Source organism: Oncorhynchus clarkii, chromosome 1 (assembly GCF_045791955.1).
Source record: "Oncorhynchus clarkii lewisi isolate Uvic-CL-2024 chromosome 1, UVic_Ocla_1.0, whole genome shotgun sequence".
NCBI classification, from domain to species: domain Eukaryota; kingdom Metazoa; phylum Chordata; class Actinopteri; order Salmoniformes; family Salmonidae; genus Oncorhynchus; species Oncorhynchus clarkii.
In genome coordinates this window covers 90566933-90580535 of record NC_092147.1, presented here as the reverse complement: position 1 = coordinate 90580535, position 13603 = coordinate 90566933, and the positions used below count along the sequence as shown (strand labels likewise).

At 46.1% G+C, this 13603-nt stretch overlaps 1 protein-coding gene across 4 annotated transcripts in view; it reads right to left on the bottom strand.

The window, feature by feature from the left end:
* Positions 1–13603, bottom strand: part of LOC139413845 (exocyst complex component 6-like) — a 132537-nt gene that overhangs the window by 42921 nt on the left and 76013 nt on the right. For all 4 annotated transcript variants that reach the window (XM_071161646.1, XM_071161657.1, XM_071161665.1 and 1 more), the window contains one exon: positions 2370–2511. In XM_071161646.1, coding sequence (XP_071017747.1) covers positions 2370–2511 — 142 coding nt within the window. The remainder of the gene's footprint in view (positions 1–2369; positions 2512–13603) is intronic.

Sequence of the window (13603 nt, the reverse complement as noted above, 5' to 3'; positions counted from 1 at the left end):
CGCGACACACTAAGAGACTTGACCGCGACACACTAAGAGACTTGACCGCGACACACTAAGAGACTTGACCGCGACACACTAAGAGACTTGACCGCGACACACTAAGAGACTGGACCGCGACACACTAAGAGACTGGACCGCGACACACTAAGAGACTTGACCGTGATACACTAAGAGACTTGACCGCAACACACTAAGAGACTTGACCGTGATACACTAAGAGACTTGACCGTGATACACTAAGAGACTTGACCGCGACACACTAAGAGACTTGACCGTGACACACTAAGAGACTTGACCGTGACACACTAAGAGACTTGACCGTGACACACTAAGAGACTTGACCGTGAAACACCTGAAGACTGTGATCTGCTCTGTAGGAAAATATCTTCCAGGTAAGTACGAGGAAATATTTGTCACAACACAGCTGTTCAGCAAAGTTCGTTTTGAGGGTAGGGGCATGTGTTCCAAATGGGACCCTATCCCCTTTACAGGGCCCACAGGGCTCTGGCCGACAGTAGTGCACTATGTAGGGAATAGGGTGCTATTTGCGATGCATTCGGAGTGACAAGGGAGAGGCTAGAGCATAGGTCACCACTCTGACTAACAGCAGGAGGATTACCTGGGAGGAGCCAACTGACTGGATTCCTAGAGGGGTGTCTTATGCTTGCGGGTGTGTGTGTGTGTGTGTGTGTGTGTGTGTGTGTGTGTGAGAGACAGGAGTCATCTCTGCTCTGTCACAGCCGTTTAGCGGAGGGCATTCTGAGGGCAGAGTCCGTGTCCCAAATTGTACTCCATTTCCCTTCATAGTGCACTGCTTCTGACTACGTTTTAAATGTAGTGCACTATAAAAGGAATAGGGTGGCGTTTAGGACAGACCCAGGACATTTCTGAAGCTCCAATCCCTCTTTATTAGGCTGAACTACCCTTAACGCTATTACCTATGGGCCCTGGTCAAAAGTAGTGCACTATATAGGGAATAGGGCCCTGGTCAAAAGTAGTGCACTATATAGGGAATAGGGCCCTGGCCAAAAGTAGTGCACTATATAGGGAATAGGGCTGTAGAATAGAGTAGTGCACTATATAGGGAATAGGGCTGTAGTATAAAGTAGTGCACTATATAGGGAATAGGGCTGTAGTATAAAGTAGTGCACTATATAGGGAATAGGGCTGTAGTATAAAGTAGTGCACTATATAGGGAATAGGGCTGTAGTATAGAGTAGTGCACTATATAGGGAATAGGGCTGTAGTATAGAGTAGTGCACTATATAGGGAATAGGGCTGTAGTGCACTATATAGGGTATAGGGCTGTAGTATAAAGTAGTGCACTATATAGGGAATAGGGCTGTAGTATAGAGTAGTGCACTATATAGGGAATAGGGCTGTAGTATAAAGTAGTGCACTACATAGGGAATAGGGCTGTAGTATAGAGTAGTGCACTATATAGGGAATAGGGCTGTAGTATAGAGTAGTGCACTATATAGGGAATAGGGCTGTAGTGCACTATATAGGGTATAGGGCTGTAGTATAAAGTAGTGCACTATATAGGGAATAGGGCTGTAGTATAGAGTAGTGCACTATATAGGGAATAGGGCTGTAGTATAGAGTAGTGCACTATATAGGGAATAGGGCTGTAGTATAGAGTAGTGCACTATATAGGGAATAGGGCTGTAGTATAAAGTAGTGCACTATATAGGGAATAGGGCTGTAGTATAGAGTAGTGCACTATATAGGGAATAGGGCTGTAGTATAAAGTAGTGTACTCTATAGGGTATAGGGCTGTAGTATAAAGTAGTGCACTATATAGGGTATAGGGTGCCATTAGGGATGTAGCCAGCATTAGGCTCAACTCTTCCTTTATCTAATAGCCCCTCGACATCTACTGTACCCCTCTACGATTAAAGCCCTCTCCCTGGCCGTTTCCATGGGGATGATAGAGAGTTGTGTGTGTATTGTCAATCATTCACACTGACATCTACTGTACCCCTCCACGATTAAAGCCCTCTCCCTGGCCGTTTCCATGGGGATGATAGAGAGTTGTGTGTGTATTGTCAATCATTCACACTGACATCTACAGTACCCCTCCATGATTAAAGCCCTCTCCCTGACCGTTTCCATGGGGATGATAGAGAGTTGTGTGTGTATTGTCAATCATTCACACTGACATCTACTGTACCCCTCCATGATTAAAGCCCTCTCCCTGACCGTTTCCATGGGGATAATAGAGAGTTGTGTGTGTAATGTCAATCATTCACACTGACATCTACTGTACCCCTCCATGATTAAAGCCCTGACCGTTTCCATGGGGATAATAGAGAGTTGTGTGTGTATTCACACTGCATGGCTAAACTCCCATTAAGTCCACTTACATTCACACTGTATGACGTCCAGGTTGAACTGCTGAACGGCTCCCATACTGATCTGTTTCAGCTCGCTGTCCAACAGCATCTGCATCAGGGACGTGGACAAGTGCTTACACGCTGACATACAGGCTGTCTGGGCCACTTTACCCTGCAGGAGAACAGAGAGGTGGAGAGGGAGGGAGAGGGGGAGGGAGGGGGAGAGGGAGAGAGAGGGAGAGAGACAGAGAGAGAGCGAGGGAGAGAGAGGGGGCAAGGGAGGGAGAGGAAAGAGAGAGGGAAAGGAAAGAGAGAGGGGAAAGAGAGAAAGGGGAGAGAGAGAGAGACAGAGAGACAGAGAGACAGAGAGAGAGAGAGACAGAGAGACAGAGAGAGAGAGAGACAGAGAGACAGAGAGAGAGAGAGACAGAGAGAGAGAGAGAGAGAGACAGAGACAGAGACAGAGAGAGAGAGAGAGAGAGAGAGAGAGAGAGAGAGAGAGAGAGAGAGAGAGAGAGAGAGAGAGAGAGAGGAGACCGAGAGATAAAAGGGAGGGGAGGGTAAATGTCAGTTTGAGTCTGGACAATCTGTGTCAATAGAATATGGGAGTACAGATTTAGTCAAAGCTTCCTCTATCATACCTGAGGATTTGGAATTGATTACTGTGGGCTGCTGGCCCATGTTCTCTAGACAGCAGGTTACATAACGACTCTGAACATGGATAAAACATGCAGGCAGAAGAACAACACAGATGAGGCTCAAAACAGAATGATGGATTCAAATGAACAGGGTTGTGAGGTTGTAGAGGGAGGGAAAAACTATCATATCCAGACCAGACCAACAGAGCACGGAGAGACATCATGCACTAAGAATGGTTAGTGCTACACCAGGCTGTATCATGCTGAATGCTGATGGAGAGCAGCAGAGATACATGGGTTGGACTGTGTGGTGGTCCATGCTGTCCAAGACACCATTCCACTCTCATCTCTTCAATGTGCTTCAGACTACCCTATACAATGCCCAAGTCCCCATAGGAAAACCAAAACCAATGTCCTAGAAAATGTCAAATCAAAACTAGAGGAGACCTCTGTACATGGACATCCCTGTCATCTGTAGATTGCCACGGGAATCAGGAATCACTGGTTTATTATGGGATATTTTAGTTCCAATGATGGAATCCACTGCAGATATAATCTCAGTAATAACTCGTAGTTCTAACTCCTCCATGAAGGTCTGTTGATTAGACTGGTCCCAGGTCTGTTAATTAGACTGGTCCCAGATCTGTTAATTAGACTGGTCCCAGATCTGTTTGTGAAGGTGGTGTTGATTAGACTGGTCCCATATCTGTTGATTAGACTGGTCCCAGATCTGTTTGTGAAGGTGGTGTTGATTAGACTGGTCCCAGGTCTGTTGATTAGACTGGTCCCAGATCTGTTTGTGAAGGTGGTGTTGATTAGACTGGTCCCAGGTCTGTTGATTAGACTGGTCCCAGGTCTGTTGATTAGACTGGTCCCAGGTCTGTTGATTAGACTGGTCCCAGATCTGTTTGTGAAGGTGGTGTTGATTAGACTGGTCCCATGTCTGTTGATTAGACTGGTCCCAGATCTGTTGATTAGACTGGTCCCAGGTCTGTTAATTAGACTGGTCCCAGATCTGTTTGTGAAGGTGGTGTTGATTAGACTGGTCCCAGGTCTGTTGATTAGACTGGTCCCAGGTCTGTTGATTAGACTGGTCCCAGGTCTGTTGATTAGACTGGTCCCATGTCTGTTGATTAGACTGGTCCCAGGTCTGTTAATTAGACTGGTCCCAGATCTGTTTGTGAAGGTGGTGTTGATTAGACTGGTCCCAGGTCTGTTGATTAGACTGGTCCCAGATCTGTTGATTAGACTGGTCCCAGATCTGTTGAGTAGACTGGTCCCAGATCTGTTTGTGAAGGTGGTGTTGATTAGACTGGTCCCAGGTCTGTTGATTAGACTGGTCCCAGATCTGTTGATTAGACTGGTCCCAGATCTGTTGAGTAGACTGGTCCCAGATCTGTTTGTGAAGGTGGTGTTGATTAGACTGGTCCCAGGTCTGTTGATTAGACTGGCCCCAGGTCTGTTGATTAGACTGGTCCCAGATCTGTTTGTGAAGGTGGCATTGATTAGACTGGTCCCAGGTCTGTTGATTAGACTGGTCCCAGATCTGTTTGTGAAGGTGGTGTTGATTAGACTGGTCCCAGGTCTGTTGATTAGACTAGTCCCAGATCTGTTGATTAGACTGGTCCCAGATCTGTTGATTAGACTGGTCCCAGATCTGTTTGTGAAGGTGGTGTTGATTAGACTGGTCCCAGGTCTGTTGATTAGACTGGTCCCATGTCTGTTGATTAGACTGGTCCCAGGTTTGTTGATTAGACTGGTCCCAGGTCTGTTGATTAGACTGGTCCCAGGTCTGTTGATTAGACTGGTCCCATGTCTGTTGATTAGACTGGTCCCAGGTCTGTTGATTAGACTGGTCCCAGGTCTGTTGATTAGACTGGTCCCAGGTCTGTTGATTAGACTGGTCCCATGTCTGTTGATTAGACTGCTCCCAGATCTGTCTGTGAAGGTCACATTGATTAGACTGGTCCCAGGTCTGTTGATTAGACTGGTTCCAGGTCTGTTGATTAGACTGGTCCCATATCTGTTTGTGAAGGTGGTGTTGATTAGACTGGTCCCGGGTCTGTTGATTAGACTGGTCCCAGATCTGTTGATTAGACTGGTCCCAGATCTGTTGATGAAGGTGGCGTTGATTAGACTGGTCCCAGATCTGTTTGTGATGTCTTGGTACTTTATGGTCACTGTCACAAACAGATCTGGGACCAGTCTAGAGTTGGACATGTTTCCCAGGTTTTCAGTTAGCTTTCCTGAAATTCCCAGGTTTCCTGCTTATTTCTAACTGGTATTTCTGGAAACCCTGTGAATTTGGTGAGTGAAGTTAAGTTAAGTGAATCTTCCAACCCTATAGACAGGGATCCCAGGCTGGTAAAGAAAGGCAAGGGACCTAAAGGTGGCTCTTCTGATGCTTAAAGAGCTGCCAGAACAGACCTCTAACAACCATCCCAACAGTCAGAGAGCAACGTGTGCATCTCCAAATGGTACCCCTATACCTCATAGGCCCTGGTCAAATGGTAACCATATACCCCATAGGCCCTGGTCAAATGGTAACCCTATACCCCATAGGCCCTGGTCAAATGGTACCCTACACCCCATAGGCCCTGGTCAAATGGTACCCCTATACCCCATAGGCCCTGGTCAAATGGTACCCCATAGGCCCTGGTCAAATGGCACCCTATAGGCCCGGGTCAAATGATACCCCTATACCCCATAGGCCCTGGTCAAATGATGACAACAAGCTATAGGATGAAAAATACAGGAGTTTTGGCGCAGGTACAGCTGACTAGCGCTAGCTAACGCTACCTACAGCAGCAAAATAATAACAATACCAAATAATCTATACTTGGGAGTCAAATATCAATATAATATTGCGATAGGTAAGAGTATAGATTCCCACATCCCTACTATAGGGAACAGATTCCCACATCACTACTATATGGAGTAGATTCCCACATCCCTACTATAGGGAACAGATTCCCACATCCCTACTATAGGGAACAGATTCCCACATCTACTATAGGGAACAGATTCCCACATCCCTACTATAGGGAACAGATTCCCACATCACTACTATAGGGAACAGATTCCCACATCCTTACTATAGGGAACAGATTCCCACATCCCTACTATAGGGAACAGATTCCCACATCCCTACTATAGGGAACAGATTCCCACATCCCTACTATAGGGAACAGATTCCCACATCCCTACTATAGGGAACAGATTCCCACATCACTACTATAGGGAACAGATTCCCACATCCCTACTATAGGGAACAGATTCCCACATCCCTACTATAGGGAACAGATTCCCACATCCCTACTATAGGGAACAGATTCCCACATCCCTACTATAGGGAACAGATTCCCACATCCCTACTATAGGGAACAGATTCCCACATCCTACTATAGGGAACAGATTCCCACATCCCTACTATAGGGAACAGATTCCCACATCCTACTATAGGGAACAGATTCCCACATCACTACTATAGGGAACAGATTCCCACATCACTACTATAGAGAACAGATTCCCACATCCCTACTATAGGGAGTAGATTCCCACATCACTACTATAGGGAACAGATTCCCACATCCCTACTATAGGGAACAGATTCCCACATCCCTACTATAGGGAACAGATTCCCACATCCCTACTATAGGGAACAGATTCCCACATCCCTACTATAGGGAACAGATTCCCACATCCCTACTATAGGGAACAGATTCCCACATCCCTACTATAGGGAACAGATTCCCACATCCTACTATAGGGAACAGATTCCCACATCCCTACTATAGGGAACAGATTCCCACATCCTACTATAGGGAACAGATTCCCACATCACTACTATAGGGAACAGATTCCCACATCACTACTATAGGGAACAGATTCCCACATCACTACTATAGGGAACAGATTCCCACATCACTACTATAGGGAACAGATTCCCACATCACTACTATAGGGAACAGATTCCCACATCACTACTATAGGGAACAGATTCCCACATCACTACTATAGAGAACAGATTCCCACATCCCTACTATAGGGAACAGATTCCCACATCCCAGCTATAGGGAAAAGATTCCCACATCACTACTATAGGGAACAGATTCCCACATCCTACTATAGGGAACAGATTCCCACATCACTACTATAGGGAACAGATTCCCACATCCCTACTATAGGGAACAGATTCCCACATCCCTACTATAGGGAGTATATTCCCACATCACTACTATAGGGAACAGATTCCCACATCCTACTATAGGGAGTAGATTCCCACATCCCTACTAAAGGGAACAGATTCCCACATCCCTACTATAGGGAACAGATTCCCACATACAGTGCCTTGCGAAAGTATTTGGCCCCCTTGAACTTTGCGACCTTTTGCCACATTTCAGGCTTCAAACATAAAGATATAAAACTGTATTTTTTTGTGAAGAATCAACAACAAGTGGGACACAATCATGAAGTGGAACGACATTTATTGGATATTTCAAACTTTTTTAACAAATCAAAAACTGAAAAATTGGGCGTGCAAAATTATTCAGCCCCTTTACTTTCAGTGCAGCAAACTCTCTCCAGAAGTTCAGTGAGGATCTCTGAATGATCCAATGTTGACCTAAATGACTAATGATGGTAAATACAATCCACCTGTGTGTAATCAAGTCTCCGTATAAATGCACCTGCACTGTGATAGTCTCAGAGGTCCGTTAAAAGCGCAGAGAGCATCATGAAGAACAAGGAACACACCAGGCAGGTCCGAGATACTGTTGTGAAGAAGTTTAAAGCCGGATTTGGATACAAAAACATTTCCCAAGCTTTAAACATCCCAAGGAGCACTGTGCAAGCGATACTATTGAAATGGAAGGAGTATCAGACCACTGCAAATCTACCAAGACCTGGCCGTCCCTCTAAACTTTCAGCTCATACAAGGAGAAGACTGATCAGAGATGCAGCCAAGAGGCCCATGATCACTCTGGATGAACTGCAGAGATCTACAGCTGAGGTGGGAGACTCTGTCCATAGGACAACAATCAGTCGTATATTGCACAAATCTGGCCTTTATGGAAGAGTGGCAAGAAGAAAGCCATTTCTTAAAGATATCCATAAAAATACAGTATTCCATTTAGCAGACACTTTTTATCCACAAGACAATGAGGCCTACGTCCTTCTACTATCTACGATCTGCCCTTCTCTCTCCAACTTGGCTTTCCACTTTGCCTTTCCAACTAACCCTCTATAGAACATCAGACATCTCAGAGAAGTATATTGTAGCTTCACTCCACATGTTAGACAGACTCTTGCTCACCGTAATGAATTCAAGGCTCTTTACTGGGTTGGTGGAAAGGTTCAAAGTTCACCTGGATCAGATAGTTTAGATCCTTCTTTCTTTAAGGTTGCTGCCCTCTGTTATCACCGAGCCTGTCTCACCTCTCTGGGGAGGTTCCCAGTGCTTGGAAGGCCTGTCTCACCTCTCTGGCGAGGTTCCCAGTGCTTGGAAGGCCTGTCTCACCTCTCTGGCGAGGTTCCCAGTGCTTGGAAGGCCTGTCTCACCTCTCTGGAGAGGTTCCCAGTGCTTGGAAGGCCTGTCTCACCTCTCTGGGGAGGTTCCCAGTACTTTGAAGGCCTGTCTCACCTCTCTGGGGAGGTTCCCAGTACTTTGAAGGCCTGTCTCACCTCTCTGGGGAGGTGCCCAGTGCTTGGAAGGCCTGTCTCACCTCTCTGGGGAGGTTCCAAGTGCTTGGAATGCCTGTCTCACCTCTCTGGGGAGGTTCCTAGTGCTTGGAAGGCCTGTCTCACCTCTCTGGAGAGGTTCCCAGTGCTTGGAAGGCAGCCAAGGTTTGTCCTTTATTTAAAAGGGGGGTATCAAGCTGATCCTAACCGTTATAGGCCAATTTCTATCTTGCCCTGTTAATCAAAAGTGTTGGGAAAACTTGTCAATAATCAACTGACTGGCTCTCTGGTATCCAATCTGGTTTCCGCTCAGGTAATGGATGTGTCACTGCAACCTTAAAAGGTAATAAATGATGTCACCACTGACCTTGATTCTAAGCAATGTTGTGCTGCTATTTTTATTGACTTGGCCAACGCTTTTAATACGGTAGACAATAAATGATTGTGGATCGGCTAAGGAGTATTGGTGTCTCTGAGGGGTCTTTGGCCTGGTTTGCTCACTACCACTCTCAAAGAGTGCAGTGGAAAACTGCCCGTCACCAAGGGAGTACCCCAAGGCTCGATCCTAGGCCCCACGCTCTTCTCAATTTACATCAACAACATAGCTCAGGCAGTAGGAAGCTATTTTAATCCATTTATATGCAGATGATACAGTCTAATACTCAGCTGGCCCCTCCCTGGATTTAGTGTTGAACACTCTACGACAAAGCTTTCTTAGTGTCCAACAAGCTTTATTTGCACTTAACCTTGTTCTGAACACCTGCAAAACAAAAGGTCATGTGGTTCGGTAAGAAGAATGCCCCTCTCCCCACGTGTGTATACCACCTCTGAGGGTTTAGAGCTTGAGGTAGTCACTCCACTTTCTATTCTAGTTAGAGGCAGTCGGCGCTGTTCTGTGAAGGGAGTAGTACACAGAGTTGTACGAGATCTTCAGTTCCTTGGTCATTTCTCACATGGAATAGCCTTCATTTCTCAGAACAAGAATAGACTGACGAGTTTCAGAAGAAAGTTATTTGTTTCTGGCCATTTTGAGCCTGTAAACGAACCCACAAATGCTGATGCTCCAGATACTCAACTAGTCTAAAGAAGGCCAGTTGTATTGCTTCTTTAATCAGGACAACAGTTTTCAGCTGTGCTAACAGAATTGCAAAAGGGTTTTCTAATGATCAATTAGCCTGATAAACTTGGATTAGCTAACACAACATGCCATTGGAAAGCAGGAGTGATGATTGCTAATAATGAGCCTCTGTACGCCTATGTAGATATTCCATTAAAAATCAGCCATTTCCAGCTACACTAGTAATTTACAACATTAACAATGTCTCCACTGTATTTCTGATCAATGTGATGTTATTTTAATGGACAAAAAAATGTTTTCCTTTCAAAAACAAGGACATTTCTAAGTGACCCCAAACCTCTTTTGAATGGTTGTGTGTGTATATATATACCACCCGGTCACTCTCAACCCTGCACCTTAGAGGCTGCTGCCCTGTAGACATGGAATCACTGGTCACTTTAATAATGGAACACTAGTCACTCTCAACCCTGCACCTTAGAGGCTGCTGCCCTATAGACATGGAATCACTGGTCACTTTAATAATGGAACACTGGTCACTCTCAACCCTGCACCTTAGAGGCTGCTGCCCTGTAGACATGGAATCACTGGTCACTTTAATAATGGAACACTGGTCACTCTCAACCCTGCACCTTAGAGGCTGCTGCCCTATAGACATGGAATCACTGGTCACTTTAATAATGGAACACTGGTCACTCTCAACCCTGCACCTTAGAGGCTGCTGCCCTATAGACATGGAATCACTGGTCACTTTAATAATGGAACACTAGTCACTCTCAACCCTGCACCTTAGAGGCTGCTGCCCTATAGACATGGAATCACTGGTCACTTTAATAATGGAACACTGGTCACTCTCAACCCTGCACCTTAGAGGCTGCTGCCCTATAGACATGGAATCACTGGTCACTTTAATAATGGAACACTGGTCACTCTCAACCCTGCACCTTAGAGGCTGCTGCCCTATAGACATGGAATCACTGGTCACTTTAATAATGGAACACTGGTCACTCTCAACCCTGCACCTTAGAGGCTGCTGCCCTATAGACATGGAATCACTGGTCACTTTAATAATGGAACACTGGTCACTCTCAACCCTGCACCTTAGAGGCTGCTGCCCTATAGACATGGAATCACTGGTCACTTTAATAATGGAACACTAGTCACTCTCAACCATGCACCTTAGAGGCTGCTGCCCTATATACATGGAATCACTGGTCACTTTAATAATGGAACACTGGTCACTCTCAACCCTGCACCTTAGAGGCTGCTGCCCTATAGACATGGAATCACTGGTCACTTTAATAATGGAACACTAGTCACTCTCAACCCTGCACCTTAGAGGCTGCTGCCCTATAGACATGGAATCACTGGTCACTTTAATAATGGAACACTGGTCACTCTCAACCCTGCACCTTAGAGGCTGCTGCTCTGTAGACATGGAATCACTGGTCACTTTAATAATGGAACACTGGTCACTCTCAACCCTGCACCTTAGAGGCTGCTGCTCTGTAGACATGGAATCACTGGTCACTTTAATAATGGAACACTGGTCACTCTCAACCCTGCACCTTAGAGGCTGCTGCCCTATAGACATGGAATCACTGGTCACTTTAATAATGGAACACTAGTCACTCTCAACCCTGCACCTTAGAGGCTGCTGCCCTATAGACATGGAATCACTGGTCACTTTAATAATGGAACACTGGTCACTCTCAACCCTGCACCTTAGAGGCTGCTGCCCTATAGACATGGAATCACTGGTCACTTTAATAATGGAACACTGGTCACTCTCAACCCTGCACCTTAGAGGCTGCTGCCCTATAGACATGGAATCACTGGTCACTTTAATAATGGAACACTGGTCACTCTCAACCCTGCACCTTAGAGGCTGCTGCCCTATAGACATGGAATCACTGGTCACTTTAATAATGGAACACTGGTCACTCTCAACCCTGCACCTTAGAGGCTGCTGCCCTATAGACATGGAATCACTGGTCACTTTAATAATGGAACACTAGTCACTCTCAACCCTGCACCTTAGAGGCTGCTGCCCTATATACATGGAATCACTGGTCACTTTAATAATGGAACACTAGTCACTCTCAACCCTGCACCTTAGAGGCTGCTGCCCTATAGACATGGAATCACTGGTCACTTTAATAATGGAACACTGGTCACTCTCAACCCTGCACCTTAGAGGCTGCTGCCCTATAGACATGGAATCACTGGTCACTTTAATAATGGAACACTAGTCACTCTCAACCCTGCACCTTAGAGGCTGCTGCCCTATAGACATGGAATCACTGGTCACTTTAATAATGGAACACTAGTCACTCTCAACCCTGCACCTTAGAGGCTGCTGCCCTATAGACATGGAATCACTGGTCACTTTAATAATGGAACACTAGTCACTCTCAACCCTGCACCTTAGAGGCTGCTGCCCTATAGACATGGAATCACTGGTCACTTTAATAATGGAACACTGGTCACTCTCAACCCTGCACCTTAGAGGCTGCTGCCCTATATACATGGAATCACTGGTCACTTTAATAATGGAATATATATATTATATATATTATACTTATTTATTTATATACTTATACTTATATATATTATACTTGTTTATTTATATACTTAATTCCATTATTTTACTTTTAGATGTGTGTGTATGGTTGTGAATTGTTAGATACTACTGCACTGTTGGAGCTAGAAACACAAGCATTTAGTTAGATATTACTGCACTGTTGGAGCTAGAAACACAAGCATTTAGTTAGATTATTACTGCACTGTTGGAGCTAGAAACACAAGTATTTAGTCAGATACTACTGCACTGTTGGAGCTAGAAACACAAGCATTTAGTCAGATATTACTGCACTGTTGGAGCTAGAAACACAAGCATTTAGTCAGATATTACTGCACTGTTGGAGCTAGAAACACAAGTATTTCGCTCCATCAGCAATAACATCTCCTAAATATGTGTATGTGACCCAAAACATTTGATTTGCCATATGTTCTCCGTCTGTTACACATACTGGATACTGAGCTGTACAAATAAAGTCATCGACACCCTGTGTGTGTTTACAGACAATATACAGATTAAATTACCTATTAGATTTAACTTACACTAAACGTGATGGATGGTATGTAAATTACTATAGTTCAGCATCATCACAAGTGTAGCAACAAGCCTGGAGGTAAATCCACAGTACAGACATGATCATGCATTACCCAGAACTGGACAGGGTAGGGGGGGCAGAGTAGGGCAGGGGGGGCAGAGTAGGACAGGGAGGGGGGGCAGAGTAGGGCAGGGAGGGGGCAGAGTAGGGCAGGGAGGGGGCAGAGTAGAGCAGGGAGGGGGCAGAGTAGGGCAGGGTAGGAGAGGCAGAGTAGGGCAGGGTAGGAGAGGCAGAGTAGGGCAGGGTAGGAGAGGCAGAGTAGGGCAGGGTAGGAGGGGCAGAGTAGGGCAGGGTAGGAGAGGCAGAGTAGGGCAGGGTAGGAGAGGCAGAGTAGGGCAGGGTAGGAGGGGCAGAGTAGGGCAGTGAGGGGGCAGAGTAGGGCAGGGTAGGAGAGGCAGAGTAGGGCAGGGTAGGAAGGCAGAGTAGGGCAGGGTAGGAGGGGCAGAGTAGGGCAGGGTAGGAGAGGCAGAGTAGGGCAGGGTAGGAGAGGCAGAGTAGGGCAGGGTAGGAGAGGCAGAGTAGGGCAGGGTAGGAGAGGCAGAGTAGGGCAGGGTAGGAGGGGCAGAGTAGGGCAGTGAGGGGGCAGGGTAGGGCAGGGTAGGAGAGGCAGAGTAGGGCAGGGAGGGGGCAGAGTAGGGCAGGGTAAGAGGGGCAGAGTGGGGCAGAGTAGGAGGTGGCAGAATAGGGAAGTGAGGG